Raw genomic sequence first — 18,494 nt, 5'->3', positions numbered from 1 at the left:
CGGAGGAAGCCGCATACCCTTGCTGACCAGCCAGATAAACCCAGTGGCTCTGTCTTTGTGTTCTTGGGTCCTTCCGGGTAGTTCTTCCCCTTTTAAGTCCCCCTTCACCCCCAGCTCCGTGTTTTCTGCAGCTTCTCTGGCTGCAGCAACCTCGGAATCCCACAGTGCTTCGAGGAGGCAGGCGGAGGGGGCGGGGAGATGGGAGAGCAGGCGAGTGAGTGGAAAAGCACCGACAGGAAGGAGGGAGGGGAGCTGAGTCCGATGGATCTCATTTCCTGCACGTCCTTTCAGTCCCCTTGACCCCCTCAAGAAAAGGATGAGCCCTCCAATTTCTTAGGCTTCGCTGCGGAGATGTCAGCGGGAAGGCGAATTCCAGATGGGGAAACTGAGGCTCGAGCTGCAGACTTGGCTTTGGAAGACTCGCCTCCCGCATTCCCTCCCACTCCCCGGCTTTCCCAAAACCCCTAGGCAGCGGGGGTGGGGGTGCGGGGGCAAAGGAGAGTCCACCCTCCTCCCGTGAAGCCTTCCGGGGCGCTTCGAGTAGGCAATTTTAGTCAGGAAGGGGCGGGAACTAACGAAACGTCCTCTACCCTCTCCCCAAGGCGTTTGCCCGTCGCCAACCCGCCCCCGCCCGCGCCGGGGTCTCCTCTTCTGCCTGGAGACAGCCGCAAGCGTAGACTGCACACTCAACTGCACACTGACACGCCGCACTCAGATCCCCACCCCCACAGCGGACCGATCACACAACGGCACACGGTACACAGATCCACAGGCACACAGTCAATCGCACACTCTCATAGGCACAACGGCATTGCAAGCATACACAGCCATATTGTAGTCACACACACACACACACACACGCAATTCGGAAACATCTAGACGCGCAATGACACAAAGTGGCCTCCCGATTCCGCCCTTCTTCCAGCACCCACCTCAGCTCATCACTTCATGCACACATGCCAGGAGCTTCCATCGCTTATACAGAAATGTTCAGCCTTTCAGAAGAAACCTTTTTATTATTTTTTTGTCGAAGAAAAAAGCCATATAAATATTAGAGTATAAAACTTGCGTGAGACACAGGAAGAGGGTGGGGTGGGAGCTACGTGACTATGCGAAGAGAAGCGCTTATAGGAGAAGTCAGTACGCGGGAGGGGGTCGCCTTAGCGCGTGGACACAGCACAAAACACAACACGGGCCGCCGCGGGCAGATTAAGGACAGACGGCTGCGCGGAGCCCGCCGCCCGCTGCCCACCCGCCATCACGTAAAAGCACACCGCACTACACTACTGGCTATTCTACACCAGCCGAAAGAGGGAGGGGCGCTACACTACTGTAAGGGCAGGTCTGGGGTTCTCTGGCAGCCCCGCTGGATGGCCGGGGACCCAGGGGCAGAAGGGGGTGGGAGAAGAAGGTCTATGCACAAGGAGGCACTGGGGAACTTTAACCAGGCTATGGCCACTAGGGGGCGCACTGGGGACCTGGGCAGTGGCCTTCACGGAATAGAAACGGCACCTGGCAAGGTGAAGGACTGAGGCTTCAGGAGGGCAGGGGCCCTGTTGAAGAAGCCCCATCCTGGGCTGAGACTTTGTTGATTTGGTCCCTGCCCTAGCTCCCTGCCTCCCCAACCCAGGGACTAAGAATGGCCTGGCTGGCCCGCCCTTCCTGCTGGGGCTCCACTGACACTTCCACCAGTGGCACCTCTGGAGTACCCAGCACCCACAGAGGCCCCTCTGACCTCTCAAGGGGACCTGGTCCTAAACCTGCTTCGAGCTTCCTTGGACTGAAATGCCAGTTTAATCCATTGGTCCTGTTAGCTCAGCCCAAAGCTGGCTGCCTGGGCTGAGCCCTATTATGTAGTGGGAAGGGTCCAGCCTAGTTATTGGTTTATGGCTGGAATCTGGAGGATGTTGTCAGTCCCCTGAGGACATACAGAGCCACCTCCAAGGCCTTGATAACTTGATGTGTCAAGCTTTGTCCATGCCCCCACCATCCACATCCACACACTTCCCTTCTTTATCTTACCATCCCATACGTCTTGGAACATGCAGTGGAGTCTCTTGTTTGAGGAGGAGGTGGGGGAAGTCACAGCATGCAGTGGAAACATCAAACAATGAAAAACAAAACAAGACTTGTCCCCAGGGCATTGGGAAGAGGCTTGGTAGCAAAATGCCCTCCCTAAATCCAGCAAGCGTCAGTACCATGGGGATGGTGATCATGTCCTCCAAAACTTGAGCATTGATCTCAGGCTCTGGAAGGAGGTGAAGGGGCTGGCACCAAACCATGCTTTGGGGGAAGACTGAGAATCAAAGGAGAGGCCAAGAGGTCATGATGCCCTTCCAGCTTCTCAGAACTAGGAGCCTTGTAGGTTACCTCGTACTTCAACACCCCAACCACCTTACTCAGGAAAGAGGAACTGTTGGAGTGGGGTGGGGAGGAGGGAGGCATAGGGATGGATGGGCCTGATTGATTTGGAAAATGGAGGAGTTCAGCTGTAACTAAGTGGGGTGTGGCAAATGGTTCTTGGTGTCTACACTAACCCCACTACCCCCATGGGTACAGCAATTGATTGGATGGGGGTTCCCAGCAGAACTCCCTTTGCATATTCAACCCCCTGGCGGGGGGAAGGGGGTGGGTGTTGACTGGGCACTTGTTTCTGTTTCCCAAGGGGAGCATGGCCTTGGCCCCTACCAGTATTCTGGGGGTTAGCCCTGAAACTCTGAGGCCTGGGTACAGGTAAGGAGATGCTGGGCTGGTTGGGGGGAGGCTGTCCTGTGGCTGTTGGCCTGGCCTCCATGTTACTTCTTCTCCTTCTTGCCCGACTTCTTCTTGTTGCCATTGCCACCTGCTGGGGCCTTGCCATCCCGCTTGCCAGCTGCGTTGTTGGTCAGTGTGGCATTGCTGCCTGGGATGTAGACATTCTGGCGGTAGTCGGGCACATGCTGCAGGGTGAACTGGGGTCCGTAGCGGGCGCTTAATCCCATGGTGCCGGCACCCCCTCCCAGGGTGGAGCTCCCATCAGCAGCTTCTGCAGAGACAGAGGAAGATCAGGTGGGAGCTAAACTTAGGGTCCTCAACAGTCACTGTCTTGTATCCCCAGCAGTTAATGCATGCCTATATAGCACCCTGGGCCCTGACCACGCTGAGCACTGCGAATATAGGGGTCACCAGCGTAGTCTCTCTTCTCAAGAGTTGAGGGTAGAGGTTAAGAGGCTCTGGAGTGAGAAAGTCTAGGTTTGATTCCTAGCTCCTTTCCTTACTCACTGTGGTCCTGGGCAAGTCTACCTAACCTCCCTATGCCACTTCAGTTTTCTCATCTGCAAAATGGGGATGATAATGGTAACCACCTCTTCTGGTTTTAGTGAATGCTAAATAAGAAAATGTATGTAAGGTACCTAAAATAGTGCCTGGTAGATGTAATTGCTCAAAACACATTCGCTGGTATTTCTCTCAGGGCTGTGACACGGGCTCTCAGTTCCTTGCCCTGGCTTTCTCAAGGGAGCCTCTGACTCCCACACTAGACCATGGGCTCCTGGAGGGCAGCAGCCATGGTTTGCACATGCCCCTAGCCTTTGCCAAGCAAGGCCTGGCATGGAGTAGAGATTCGGTAGTTCCGTTAGTAATTAGGTGGGGTGGGGGTGAAGAGCGCTCTTCCAAGCCTCCATTTCAAAACAGCATTTTTTTTTTTTTTTTTTTTTTTTTTAAGATGGAGTCCTGCTCTGTCGCCCAGCCTGGAGTGCAGTGGCGCGATCCCGGCTCACTGCAACCTCTGCCTCCTGGGCTCAAGTGATTCTCCTACCTCAACCTCCTGAGTAGCTGAGATTACAGGTGCACACCACTAGCCCAGCTAATTTTTGTATTTCAAAACAGCATTTGAGCACCTACTGTGTGCCAGGCACTCTGCTGGATGCTTCACATGCACAATCACTTTTAACCTCTACATAACAGCCCAGCCAGGTATGTGGTATGACCCCCATTTTACAGATGAGGGAACCAAGGCTTAGAAGGACCAAGGCCATACCAAGTAGCATTTGTTAGAGGGGAATTCAGGCCCAATGTACCTAAGCACATGCTGGAAGGGACAGTCAGTCACCATCACCACCAGCAGCTTGGACCTTATCCCTGTTCTGAGTGAATGGGAGGTGGAAAGAAGATGGAGAAGAGCCCTGCTCTATGAAGCTGAGGAGATGATGATCTCAGGGACTAGACATCTCAGGGACACTTTAGGCACAGGCTCAGAGTGTCACAGCTAGGTGACATCAGACAGCACCTCCAGCCCAACGTTCCACTGTTCAGAAGAAGAAACTGGGGCCCAGAGAAGTCCACACTCTGGCCCTGGCTCAGCATCACCCAGGAACTTGTTTAGAATGCAGCCTCTCAGAATTGCCAGCTGATTTGTACGCACTGTGAAGGCTGCTGTGAGGACTAAATGAGATGGTGCTTCATCCTGTGCAATACATCATCAACACCGTCATCATCCAGCATGCCATCACCTCTACCCTTCACCTGCCCTGACAGGTGAGAGGAGGAAACGAGTTTGACTCATTGGGGCTCGCTGCTGGAGGCCCTGAGATCCTCTGTGGTTAGGAGACAGTTAAAACCTCAGGGATGCCCAGGCCAGCCCAGGCCCAGCTGGCAGTAGAGCTGCTCTCCCAGCCTCCCTCTGCCCCCACCCTGGACCCTGGGAGCGGGTAGAGAGAGTGACTAAAGCCGGAGAGGCTGAGTAATCCTGGGACATCAACCAGGGATTGAGAAATAGACAGACAGGAAATATTTTCAAGCCGGCATAAGAGGAGGAGGGCACACGGGAGGGGAAAGCCGGGATGCGCCTCGGTTTTCTCTTCACGCACCAGCGCTCAGGTTTCTACAGCCTCCATTTCATGTCGCAAATCCCCAGAGCTGAGAGCTTTCTGAGGGCGGGGGAGAGGGGCTGAGTGGGAGGGAGCAGCTGCCCACTTCCTCCCCTCCTACCCCAGCTGGCCCCCACCCCCAGCCCTTTCATTCCGCTGACATTTCTCTGTTTTCCCTAATTAACTCCAAAAGGAAGCCAGATCCGCCACCGCCCCGCCCCCTCCCCTCCAGCCGTCAGCCTCTTCAGCCTTTCCCAGCCTGGGAATGGAAGGGGTAGGGGAGGGGGGCCCAGATCTGGCTTCAAAGAGCTAGGATTCCAGAGTGATTTAGGGGCTAGAGGGGGGACCTCAGAGGCGCCAGAGAAAGAGCGGGGTGGGGGGTGTAGTCTCCCTGCACACAGAAAAGAATGAGGAGGAACACGGAGAAGCAGGGAGAAGGGAGGGAGAAACAGAATGACAGGAAGGGCCTGACGGAGTAGCTAGAAGCTCGGCCCACCCACGTCCTATGTGCACCCAAGATCTCTGAGTAGCACCCCGAGTGGGTGCAAGTGACAAAGCCATCCCCCGCCCACCTCGTGGGGGGTGCCCTGAGGTTGGGCTGGACCAGGAGGGAGAGAAGATATGGAAATCCAGAATGTAAAAGAAAGAGAATATCTGCTCTGCTCTGCCACTAAGGAACTGTGTGAGTTTGGTCAGGTCTCTGCATGGCTCAAGCCTGTTTTCCCATCTATAAATCTGAGGGGAAGAAGTTGGATTGCCAGCTTTGACTTTCTGTAGAGTCAGTTCTCCAGTGCCCCTCCCTCTACACCCCACTCCCCCCAAGGCCCACCTTGGTCAAGAACCGGGATTTTCTCTTGGTCCAAGGAGAGGCAGACTTAGGAGAGCCTCAAGAAGTTGGACATCTGGCCTGGACGAGGTGGGGGTGATGCCTCCTCTCCTGTGCCAGCCTCTACTCAGGGAAACTCAGCCCCCAGCTCCCTGACCTCCCTCTGTCCTCTTAACCTACCCCATCCCAGGGCTGAGGCAGCAACTCCAGAGTAGCCCAAGGAGGCCTGATTAGCTGGAACACAGCTGGCTGAGCTGCAAACCGCAGCCTCCTTGAGAGCATCCCTCCCCCGAGATGTTTATTTTAAAAGCCTCCTCCCAAGTGTCGGTTTTTACTTTCCCTCTTACTTAACCCCTCTCAGCAGCCCCATAGGCCTGGCTGGGCTGGACTTCAGGAACCTCTCTGGTTTCAGGGCTAGGAAGTGGGTGTGAAAGTGAGAGCAGGGCCTGACCCACCACCTCCACCCCCAGGGTCCGTTCCCCAGGGCGCACGCAGGCTTAGACGAGGGTCAGGCCCTGTGTGGGCCAAAGGAGGGAGGCCTTGACAGGGGAATGAGCTGCATGACTTGCTTGGAGGGTTTCGGGCCATAAATACTGATTTCATTTCTGTTTTTAACATCTGGATTTAGGCTAAAAAGCTGCTTCCTGGCCTCAGGGCGCAAGGCCACAACAGCTAAATATACCTGTTTATTTCCCTCAAGAGCCCAACTTGGCATCTCCTCAGACCCAGCCGCCTGCCACTTTCATACTCAGTCTCTGGCCTCTCTGGAATCATAGCCCCACCAGACCTGGGAAAGCTCTGCCTCAGGAGGCCAGCAGTCCCTGCCACCTCTCTCTCTGTCCTTCCATCAACCGTAGGCCTGGCCCCACTTAACCTCACAGACAACTGGGGTAGAGTTGCCAGATTTAGTAAATAAAAGTACAGGGCTCCCAGTTAAATTTGAATTTCAGGTAAACAATGAGCATTTTTTTTTTTTAGTACATTATGTCTCATGCAACATTTGAGACTGACTTATGCTGAAATAGTACTTGCTGTTTATCTGACATTCAAATGTAACTGGGCATCCTGTATTTTATCTGGCAACCCTGATCTGGAAGAATAAAGCAGAGCTTGAGGAAGAGGTCAGCCTCTCCTGCTCAGGTAATAGAGAAGCTGAGGCTGGATCCAAACGCAGCCATGGTCTCTATAGTAGAAAGAGCATAAACTTAGGAGTTGAGCCAGGTTAGAACCTCAGCTTGGCAGCTCAAAACTGAGGACCCTGGGGCAAGTGCCTTCTCGGTTCTCTCATCTGTCAAATGTGAGAAATCAGACCTGCCTTGCAGAGCTATTGAGAGGATTCATTAACAGGAGGCCCCTAAAGTTTGTTTAGTGTGTGCCCAGGTGTGATGACAGTGCTTCTTGTGATTTCACCTGGTTCTCTACCCACCAGTCCTCCAGACGTGCTGGAGGGCAGGGCTATCAGTTCATGATATAGGGCAATGCCTTGATCCTCTGCCGGCCTCCTTATAAGCCCAGGATTTGCTGCTCCAGAAGCTAGTCTGTATTAATAGGCATCATTCTAATTCTGCTTTCTACCCAGTAAAAAATGGGTTTGGGTCAGCAAAGGTAATAATATATTGTGCCCTTACTCTCTGCCAATCCTGCGCTGAGGGACTTGCATTTGGCCCTGGTAACACCACAATGAGATCCGTTAATACTGTGCCCATTAATAGTAAATGAAACCGAGGGGGTTTAATAACTTACCTAAGGACTCATTGCTAAGTGGTGGTGCCAGGATTTGAATCCAGATTGGCCTGCCTCTAAAGCCTGTGCTCTTTTTTTTTTTTTTTTGAGACAGAGCAAGACTCTGTTGCCCAGGCTGGAGTGCAGTGGCGTGATTTTCTGCTCACCACAGCCTCCACCTCCCAGGATCAAGCGATTCTCCTGCTTCAGCCTCCCAAGTGGCTGGGACTACAGGCACGCACCACCATGCCCAGCTAATTTTTGTATTTTTAGTAGAGACGGGGTTTCACTATGTTGGCCAGGCCGGTCTCAAACTCCTGACCTCATGAACCTCCCGCCTCAGCATCCCAAAGTGCTGGGATTACAGGCGTGAGCCACCACGCCCAGCCTAAGCCTGTGCTCTTAAGGACAAATGATATTCTTCTTCTCCTGCTCTGGGCCCTAGTGACTCTTCAGGGACAACCACCACTGGCCAAATCTCTACTACAAAGGAAGCCCTTGGTCAACCTTATGGGAAAACCAGAATCCTACTCTGGAGTTAGGGGCAGCAAAAGAGGAGCCTCGCATAAAGAGGAGGTGTTCTCTCTGCTAGGGATTTCTACACCCACTTTCATTGCTTGAGGGCTTCTAAGCGCCAGGCCCAGAACTCTATGCTTTGCGGTATCATCTCATTTAATCTCTACAACAACCCTTTGGGGTCCCTGTCCCCACTTTCTAGGCTGAGGAAACTGAGGTTTAGAGAGATTAAGCAAGTTGATCCAAGTCCCAAGGATAGTAGCAGAGCTAGGACCTGAGCTACACTGTCCCATTCCAGAGCTAGACGACTTGTAACCACTATTCCCTCCATGAGTCTTTTCCTTGTTCGCTCTCCTTCAGGCATCCCAGGACCCCCAACCCCTCTGCTGTTCCTTAGCCACAATTCCAGGCTTTTTATGTTTGGAATTGTGGGTCCTTTCAGACCTGCTGAAAGATCCGGAGAAATTACACAGGTTTGACATCCAGTCTGCGGGCATGGTGGCTGTGAGATGCACCCCAGAACCCCAGGTCTCCCACTCTTCCATACACACACTGACACCACTTACCACTGGCAGAGGCCAAGATCATGGCTTGCAGCATCTCTGTGTCAAACTGGTTGTTGGGCCAGGTGCCGGTGTCATCGCCATTTTGGGAGCTGGGGAGAGAGTAGGATGGTGAGCACAGACTCCCAGGCCGGCACAGCTCATGCCCCTCCTGTCCTCTCCCAGGGCTCCCAAACCTAGTACCCTAACCCTAACCCATGCCCAAGACCTGTTTCTCTCAGCAAGGTAGGAGGCACTTCTACAATCCTTCAGAAGCCAGAATCCCACAAGTCAGTCCCCCAAACCAGCTCTTTGCTGTCTCCAACGCTTTTTTCTTTTTTTTTTAGACAGGGTCTTGCTCCGTCCTCCAGGCTGGAGTGCAGTGGCGTGATCTTGGCTCATTGCAACATCCACCTCCTGGGTTCAAGTGATTCTCCTGCCTCAGTCTCCCAAGTAGCTGGGATGACAGGCACCTGCCACTGTGCCAGGCTAATGTTTGTATTTTTAGTAGAGACAGGGTTTCACCATGTTGGCCAGGCTGGTCCGATGCATTGAACGTAGTGCATTCCCCCACCCACCATGAGAGAGCCTGGCTTCCTGTCACAGTGAGGGAGATCAGACCTTCTCCAGAGGACTGTGAAAGTGGGAAATGGAAGAGAATGTTCCAGAGCTAGAGAAAAAGTGGGGACCTAGGAAGTACCTAGGGGGAGATGTAGGAGGCCCCAAGAGACCCTGGAGCAGGGAGAAGAAATTTCTAAAATTCAATGGCTTCCTAAGCCCTCAGAGTAAAATCCATGGCCATATAAGAACCTGCCCCTCCTATTTTACAAGAACCCCCACCCCCCACCCTCAAACACTCTATCATCAAACCTTTTCCAAGGTGCACTTTCCTATCCCTCAAGTTCCCTCTTGCTGTGAATCCTGGGCAGATGGTGTTCCCTAGAATGCCAGTCCCCCAACATTTGCCATGATGACACGAATAAAATGTATCAGAGGAGATCCACTCAGACGGGGCAGGTGCCTCCACTGTACTCCCATCCCAGCGGCTACCCCACATGGCACTAGTCACACTGCAACTGTTGTTGTGCCTGTCTGTTCCTCCCCCACACTGACTTCTGTGAGGCAGCGACTCCACCTGCTTCCTACTGAAGCACCTAGCACAAAGCCTAGCACTTGGACCTAATTGAGACTTTTAGAAACTCCGAGTGTTGAAAAGACTTGAAATGATTCATAATTAAAAAAAAATACTAAACCAAAAGAAGAATTCTCTACTTCTTAGAAGGTTCAGCTCTACTTGGAATTTTCCCACAGTGACAATTTCCATGATTTTTTTGAATTTCCAAGGATGAAATTATTTCAATTTGCAGGGGAAATTATTTCAATTTGTTTCCTGTTGGCAGGAAACAGCCCTGGCACACACACAGTCTGCCCTTTAGGTAACTGTTTGGCACCATCTGGCTCAGAGAAGTTTTTCAATAAATATTTGTTGCCTAAATGAGTGGGAAGAGGCCAGCAGAGACAGTGAAGTGACTGTAAGGTAAGAAGAAGGCTTTGGCACCATGGGAAAGGCTGTAGGGTAGGCCTTGAAGGCATGAAAATGTGTGTGTGTGTGTTGTGTTGTGTGTGTGTGCATATTTTCTCACGGTGGGTGAGCACAACTAAGAACTGCTTTACCATTTTTCCAAGGTCTGTCCCTGCTTTTGGTTTCGCCCAATCTGGGATTCCCAGTCCCTAAGTAGATGAACTCAGCTTAAGAACAGACACAAGGCTGCCACGTGTGACCTCTATACCATCACAACAAACATAAAGCTAGGGTTGAAGGGGAAAGCAGGAATCTCAATTCTCCTTCTCAAAAGTGGGAAGAGTTGTAATTCTGTTTCCATTGATTCAATAATGATTTCTTTTCTTTTTTTTTTTGAGCTGGAGTCTCACTCTGTCACCCAGGCTGGAGTACAGTGGTGCAATCTCGGCTCACTGCAACCTCTGCCTCCCAGGTTCAAGTGATTCTCCTGCCTCAGCCTCTTGAGCAGCTGGGACAACAGGCGCACACACGCCACCATGCCCAGCGAATTTTTGTATTTTTAGTAGAGACAGGGTTTCATCATATTGGCCAGGCTGGTTTCGAACTCCTGACCTCATGATACACCCGCCTCCGCTTCCCAAAGTGCTGGAATTACAGGCGTGAGCCACCGTGCCCCTCCAACAATTCTTTCTTGAGCAATTACTATGTACCAGACACAGAGCTAGGTGCTGGGGTTATGGCTGTGAATATGATAGAAATTGTCCATCTTTACGGTGCTCATGGTGGGCACTGAGAGGCTGATTTTAAATAATTACATAATAGAGTAATTGCAATTGTGATACTTGCCATGGGCTGTGTCAGGGGCTATCAGAGGGTATGAAGAGAGGCAGGGGTGGGCAGACCACGAGGTCAGGAGATCGAGACCATCCTGACCAACATGGTGAAACCCTGTCTCAACTAAAATATATATTAAAAAAAAAAATTTAACCGGGCATGGTGGCACACGCCTGTAGTCCCAGCTACTTGGGAGGCTCAGGCAGGAGAATCGCTTGAACCCAGGAGGTGAAGGTTGTCACTGCACTCCAGCCTGGCAACAGAGCTAGACTCCCTGTCAAAAAAAAAAAAAAAAAAAGAGAGAGAGGCAGGGTTAGGCAGCTCAGCCAGTCCAGGCTTCCCCGAGGAAAAGACAGTGAATTTAAATCTGAAGAGATTATCCAGGTAATTTTCAGAAGAATACCAGCAAATACATGTAGAAGGAATGACAGAACATCACCGCTTTGTAATCACTGATGTAAAAACAGATACAGGCAAGGATCATCAGGGAATACTAAAATTGCATGAAGGGTTGCTGCCTATCTCAAAGTATCATCCACAGATTACTTATATTTTCACAAATATTTTAAAATATCTTTATAAAAATATATTTTTATAATGGAGAGATCTGGGACACTGTTTTTACCACACAAACAAACTCAGCATCACTGATAGTGGGACAGGCCGACGTTAGATGAGTCCCAGTGTGATGTTGCGGGAAGTATTCCTACCAAGGTGTGTAATCTGAATCTAACCATCAGAGAATAGCCAGCAAATCCAGGTTTGGGGACGTTTTAAAGGACAACTGGCCTGGACTCTTTAAAAATATCCATGTCATTAAAAAAATAAAAAGACTGGGAGCTGGCTCCAGATTAAAGGAGAGGAAAGACGTGACAACCAAATGCAATCTATGCTCCTTGATGAAATCCTGGATTTAAAAAAAGGATAAAAGAACACGCAGAACATTTATGAAAATCTGCTGGTGGATTCTATATTATTGTATTAATGTTAAATTCCTCAACTGAATATCTGGGGTCCTTACTTCCTGCCCAACTGAGCTCTCTCTGGGCCTGGCTGAGGGTGCAGGGTCAAGGCCAGGTGTTCTCAGCCCCAGGTGAAGAGGGCTAATGGGAATAAAGTAGGGAGAGCAGGCAAGCGGCGGGGGTTGCAGGGAGGAGAGCATGGGGGTTGTGAGGGAGACAACGGGACCAGATGCCAGAGGTTAGGAGGATGACCTGTCACGGGGAGCAGTGGTGTTGAGGGAATAAAGCTGAGTGGAAAAGTGGGCTTGGAACCATGATGGTCAGGAGTGTAAGGAGGAGTCCTGGGAAATGGTTGAAGGTTGAGGGCCAAACAGGTGGGTGGGCTGCCAATTATGTGAAGCTGGGTAAGAGATGAGCAGAGGGAGAGAGACCTCTTTTTTAACCATTTACTGAGAGCTTCCTATTCTAAGCTGACTGGGTAATATATTTGTTTTTTTAATCCTCAGAACCACCCTGCAGATAAGTGTTGTGATTATCTATATTTTCCAACAGATGAAAACAGGGCTCAGAGAGGTTGAGAGACTATACCAGAGTCACACAGCTGGAACTGATAGAGTTGCAACCTGAAAGCCAGCCTAATATGATTCCAGGGCCTATGATCTTATACACAACAACGTACTGGGCTTCAGCACGGAGGCCTTGGAGCCCCAGCAGCAGATATAAGGGACTCTTCCACGATTTGGGGAGTAGTGAAAAGTAAAAATGGAAGAAATGGACTACATTTAGTCAACTGTTTTCCAAGCAGTGGCCTGTGACAGGACCTAGGATTTAAGAGATGATGAATATGGTTCTTGCCCTATTGAGTTTGGGGGGTGTGTGTGTGTGTATAAGGGAATATCCCATAGACTGGACTATAATAAAATACTCCCTACATCATGCTCAAAAAACTGAGAAATCTAGGAAATCACCCTGACAACAGCCTGAATTTAATTGTGTTAAAATGTAAATGAGGCTGGGGACGGTGGCTCCCACCTGTAATTCCAGCACTTTGGGAGGCTGAGGCAGGCGGATCACGAGGTCAAGAGATTGAGACCATCCTGGCCAACATGGTGAAACCCCGTCTCTACTAAAAATACAAAAATTAGCTGGGTGTGGTGGCGCGTGCCTGTAGTCCCAGCTACTCAGGAGGCTGAGGCAGGAGAATCGCTTGAACCCGGGAGGCGGAGCTTGCAGTGAGCCGAGATGGGGCCACTGCACCCCAGCCTGGAGACAGAGCGAGACTCTGTCTCAAAAAAAAAAATGTAAATGAATGTGTATGTTTTCTAATGTAGCAAAAGCCCATTAGCATTAGAAAAATAATATGTATATTCATATGAGGACTTGTTCTGTACAATAATATGTATATTCATAAGAGGAGTTACTCTGCAAATGACTTGGGAAGAATTTTGAAAGACATGGGGAAATTCTCATGATACACTGCAAAGAAGAAAAAAGCTATAATTCTGTTGGACAGTATGGCCTCAGGTGCTATTTTTAAAAAACTAGTAGGAAATGTACCGTATGACTGGGAATAACAGTTCTTAATATGTGAATAAAGTGTCACATGAAAGTGTGACAAGTTTGTGAACAACTTATTTAGGTGAATGAGATTTTTTAAAAATGAAGCTTGGCTGGGCGCGGTGGCTCACACCTGTAATCCCAGCACTTTAGGAGGCCGAGGCGGGCGGATCACGAGGTCAGGAGATTGAGACCATCCTGGCTAACACGGTGAAACCCCATCTCTACTAAAAATACAAAAAAATTAGCCAGGCGTGGTAGTGGGCGCCTGTAGTCCCAGCTATTCTGGAGGCTGAGGCAGGAGCATGGTGTGAACCCGGGAGGCGGAGCTTGCAGTGAGCCGAGATTGCACCACTGCACTCCAGCCTGGGTGACAGAGCGAGGCTATGTATCAAAAAATAAATAAATAAATAAATAACTAAAAATAAAAATAAAAATGAAGCTCATGCATGTTCTTTGATTACACAAAGAAAAGTTTAGAAAGATACATATGAAAAGGTAAGGATTCAACAAATAAATTGCAAAAATGGAAGATGAAGGGGAAGTCTTTTACATTAAAAGAGCGTAAGATACTTACAAGACACTCACTCAAATATAAAATGTGGACCTTATAAAAGAATCATCTGGCCGGGCAAGGTGGCTCACACCTGTAATCCCAACATTTTGGGAGGCCGAGGAGGGTGGATCACTTGAGGCCAGGAGTTCAAGACCAGCCTGGCCAACATGGCGAAACCCTCTTTCTACTGAAAATACAAAATATTAGCTGTGTGTGGTGGTGCACACCTGTAATCCTAGCTACTTAGGAGGCTGAAGCATGAGAATTGCTTGAACCCGGGAGGCGAAGGCTGCAGTGAGCTGAGATTGCGCCACAGCCTGGGCGAGAGAGTGAGACTCTGTCTCCAAAAAAATAAATAAATAAATAAATAAATAAAAGTCATCTGTTAAAGATGGTGGAGACCAAGATGAAATTATATGATGTCTGAGATTTGCTTCAAAAGAATCCAAGGACAGGATAAAGGTAGGGATATAGGTGAAACAAGATAAGGCATTAGTTGAAGCTGGATAGTGGTATCATACAGGTTCATGACTCCATTCTCTCTACTTTTGTACATATTTGAAATGTTTCATATTAAACTGTAGTTGGTGGTGGTTCTCCTTAGATTGTAAAATGATGGGTGGTTTTCCTTTTAATTTTTTTTCTATTTTTCATGTTTCTATAGTGAGCATGTACTATTTTATAAGCAGAAAAATATTAAGTTGCTATTTGTTTGTTGAATGACTGCCCAAACTGAGAGAGAGCAGGGATACTGTCTCTCAGAGGAGGGATGGTAGTGTGGAGCCATCAGAGAACAGGCTAGGGACCAAATGGAGACTCTTTGTGCAGAGGCTGGGGACAGCTGCAGGGCAGGGCCTGGGTTATAGCCTAAGAAGGGGGAAATGGTTTGCTGGGCTCAGAGCTTGAGACAACAGCTATTGGGATCAGACACCCAAAGGATGACCTGAGAAGGGATAGTGGTGGGGAGGAGAAGCATGTGCCAAGCAGGAACTTCAGAATGTAAGTCTTCTTCATTTTTTCTCCCTTTTTCCTTCCTTCCTTCCTTCCTTCCTGCCTTACTTCCCTCCCTCCCTTCCTTCCTTCCTGCCTTACTTCCCTCCCTCCCTCTCTCTCTTTCTTTCTTTCTTTCTTTCCTGATGGAGTCTCGCTCTGTCACCCAGACTGGAATGCAGTGGTATGATCTCAGCTCACTGCAACCTCCGCCTCCTGGGTTCAAGCGATTCCCCTGCCTCGGCCTCCTGAGCAGCTGGGACTATAGGTGTACACCACCACACCTGGCTAATATTTTGTATTTTTACTAGAGACGGGGTTTCATCATGTTGGCCAGGCTGGTCTCAAACTCCTGACCTCAGGTGATCCACCCACCTCAGCCTCCCAAAGTGCTGGGATTACAGGCGTGAGCCACCACACCTGGCCAGGTCTTCTTCCTTCTGTCTAGGCAGTGTGACCCAGTGCTGACTTGAACTTGAACCAAGTTTACTGAAGAACTCAACAGTAGCCCTGCTTTGAAGCTGGTGTGTCTGACCAGACGAGGCTGGAGGGCAGTGGGCAAGATGGTGGGGAAGGAGTGAGGCAGGGCATCAACAGAAGGCTGGAACCAGGGTTAGACTGAATAAAAGGAACCTCTCCTCTTCATCCCCTCACTCCAGTGCCAGCAAAGAGAAAACTCCCTGCCATTCCCTTGATCCCAGGAGGCCTCACCACAAAGCTTTTGCATAGGCTTTTCCCATTTGGAATGCTCTTCCTTCTTTGTAGGCAGTGCGACCCAGAGCTGGCTTGAACTTGAACCAAGTTTACTGAAGAACTCAACACTAGCCCTGCTTTGAAGCTGGTATGCCTGACCATCTGGAATGCTCTTCCTTCTTTTCTTCAGCTGGTTAATTTGTATTTGTCTTTCAGATCTCAGCACAACTTCATTTCCAGGATGTCCTCCTGCTCCCTAAATCAAATCCCTATTATACGCCCATACCACCAGATACAATTCTACCTAGCACTTATGACAGTTTCAGTCTCACATTTATTGTTGTAATTATTTGGTCAATATTTTTCTCCTTCAATGTGCTGTAAACTCCTTGAGGGCAGGGGCCTCCCACATCGAGAACACTGCCTGGCCAACAGAAAGTGCTCACTGACCATTTGTTGAATGAATGAAGGAGAGAAGTTGAAGTTACTGGAGTAGATCCTAACGCTTATTTCACTTTGGAGCCACTGAATCAAAAATGTTTGTTGTGGCCAGGGGCGATGGCTCACACCTGTAATTCTAGCACTTTGGGAAGCTGAGGCAGGTGGATCAGTTGAGGTCGGGGAGTTTGAAACCAGCCTGGCCAACATGGTGAAACCCATCTCTACTAAAAATACAAAAATGAGCTGGGTGTGGTGGTGCACACCTGCTGTCCCAGCTACTCAGGAGGCTGAGGCAGGAGAATCGCTTGAACCTGGCAGGCAGAGGTTGCAGTGAGCCAAGATCGCACCACTGCACTCCAGCTTGGGCAACAGGGCAAGACTCTGTCTAAAAAAAAAAAAAAAAAAGTTTGTTGCATCCTCCACAAGTTAACTAAGGCAGCAGAGAGAGGAGAGAGAGAGAGGTTCCGCACCTTCTCCTCCATATCTCCAAGAGCTCCCACATGTATTCCAGGCCACTAAGCCTCTCATTTGATGAAAAGGGAGTTGAGGCAGGGGTAAGGTGCTCACCCCAGAGGACACATGAGAGGCAGTTGGTGGGGCTTCCAGGTTCAATGGTGAATTCTGCTTCAAAGCCAGTGTATGGCCTGGGGTGGAGGTAGGTAGAGGGAACATAAATGGCCTAGAACTTCTCAATGTCACCTCCTCCTAGAAGCCTTCTCTGATCTTTCCCCCCATTACACTCACATTGTTCTCTGCCTCTCAGAACTTACTGTGATTTGTGGCTAGATTATTTTTTTTTTCGTGATCTCGGCTCACTGCAACCTCTGCCTTCCGGGTTCAAGCAGTTCTGCCTCAGCCTTCTAAGTCACTGGGATTACAGGTGCCTGCCACCACGCCTGGCTAATTTTTATATTTTTAGTCGAGATGGGGTTTCACCATGTTGGCTGCCAGGCTGGTCTCAAACCCCCGACCTCAAGTGATCTACCCACCTTGGCCTCCCAAAGTGCTGGGATTACAGGCGTGAGCCACAGCGCCCGGCCTTTTTTTTTTTTTTTTTTAAAGTGTTACTTGTTGCAAATTTTCAGTCTCCTCTGCTGGCCTGGAAGCCTATGAGTTCTGGGATCACATCTACTTGTTCACTTCTATAGCCCAATGTTTAGCATAAGGCCCTGCTCATAGTAGATGCTCAATAAATATTTGTTGAATAAATGAATGAATGAATACATTAATGACTTAATGGATAACTTATGAGAAGGTTGGCAAGGCCAGCAGGGAGAAGGACAACAGCTGGGGTCAAAGGAAGGGCAAGGGCAGCCCAAGCCTTTTGATCTGCTGCTTTTTAGGGGCCGTCTAAGAAGCGCTTCGCATTCCTAAGATGGGTGACAGGACTGTGCATGCCCAGGAGCTAGAATCTCTGCCATACACCAAGGGCTCCTGGGTCCTTGTGGCAACAAGGGTTTGGTTGGTTGCAGGATGGGGAGAGATAACTCTTGGAAGCTCAGCATCTGTAGCAACTTGGCAAATGTGGACAGCAAGTACTCAACCATTGAGGAGGTAGGGTAAGGTGGCCCAAGCTCCTGCTTCTCTCCCTGGGCTCTGAGACTCCTCCAGGCTCCTGACTTCTAACTGGAAGGCCTGGCCCAGAGCCTATCCCACTCTGCTCAGACCAACTGAAGGTCTTTCTGCTGAAGTTTCCCTCCCCTTCAGCCCGCAGGGGGTTCCTGTCTCAGCAGGAATTCATACCAGATTGAAATGAGCAGCTGGGGCTGCTTGGATGGGAGGGTGTGTGGTGGAGAGCTGCGATCAAAGGCTCAGTGTGTGAGGGGCAGGGAAGGAAGAGAGCGGGGTGTTGGTGGGTGGTGGGAGGGGGGTTGTGTGTGCTGGCTTGCCCACAAGCACAAAAAAATGAGAGACTGAGACAGAGGCTCAGAGGAAAAGACAAGATAAAAGAAAAAGAGATATAAAGAAAGAGTAACAGAGAAAGAGGCAGAAAAAGACAACAGGCACAGAGAGATACACAGAGACAGAGACAGAGAAAGAGATGCAGTGAGGCTGAGAACAGAGAGGAAAGCAGAAATAGTGAGAGACAGAGAAATATAGAGGCTGAGGATAGAAGAGCACAAGGCGCTAGGAAATGGTGAAAGGAGAAACAGAAAAGAGGTCCAGGACAAGGACAGGGAGGCAGAGATAGAGAAAGAGAAAGAGACTAAGGGTCCCGTGTAGTTACTCACTCCACATTTATTGAGCACTTATGCCATGGCAGGCACAGTGGGTGGCACAGATCAATGCAAGTAGACAAATGAAAGGGACTGAGGCTGAGGTGCAGCAATCAAGACGGAAGCTAAGACAGAGATGGAGAAGAAAGGGAGAGGCAGAGATTGCAAAGCGAAATAGAGACTGAGGGAAGGACTGAGAGGTAAGAGAAAATGGCAAAGACAGAAACTCAAGAAAAAGGGGCAGAGACACGGAGACCCCATAGACAGAGA

At 49.8% G+C, this 18,494-nt stretch overlaps 1 protein-coding gene across 1 annotated transcript in view; it reads right to left on the bottom strand.

Moving 5' to 3' along the window:
* Positions 1-996: 996 nt before the first annotated feature.
* Positions 997-18,494, bottom strand: part of LOC129036253 (protocadherin gamma-A3) — a 173,655-nt gene continuing 156,157 nt past the window's right edge. Inside the window, exons 4-5 of the mRNA XM_054487146.2 lie at positions 8,478-8,566; positions 997-3,025 (exon numbers count right to left, since the gene is read on the bottom strand). Coding sequence (XP_054343121.1) covers positions 2,796-3,025; positions 8,478-8,566 — 319 coding nt within the window. The 3' untranslated portion in view covers positions 997-2,795. The remainder of the gene's footprint in view (positions 3,026-8,477; positions 8,567-18,494) is intronic.

Source organism: Pongo pygmaeus, chromosome 4 (assembly GCF_028885625.2).
Source record: "Pongo pygmaeus isolate AG05252 chromosome 4, NHGRI_mPonPyg2-v2.0_pri, whole genome shotgun sequence".
Lineage (NCBI taxonomy): Eukaryota > Metazoa > Chordata > Mammalia > Primates > Hominidae > Pongo > Pongo pygmaeus.
This window is presented reverse-complemented; position numbering and strand designations above follow the sequence as displayed.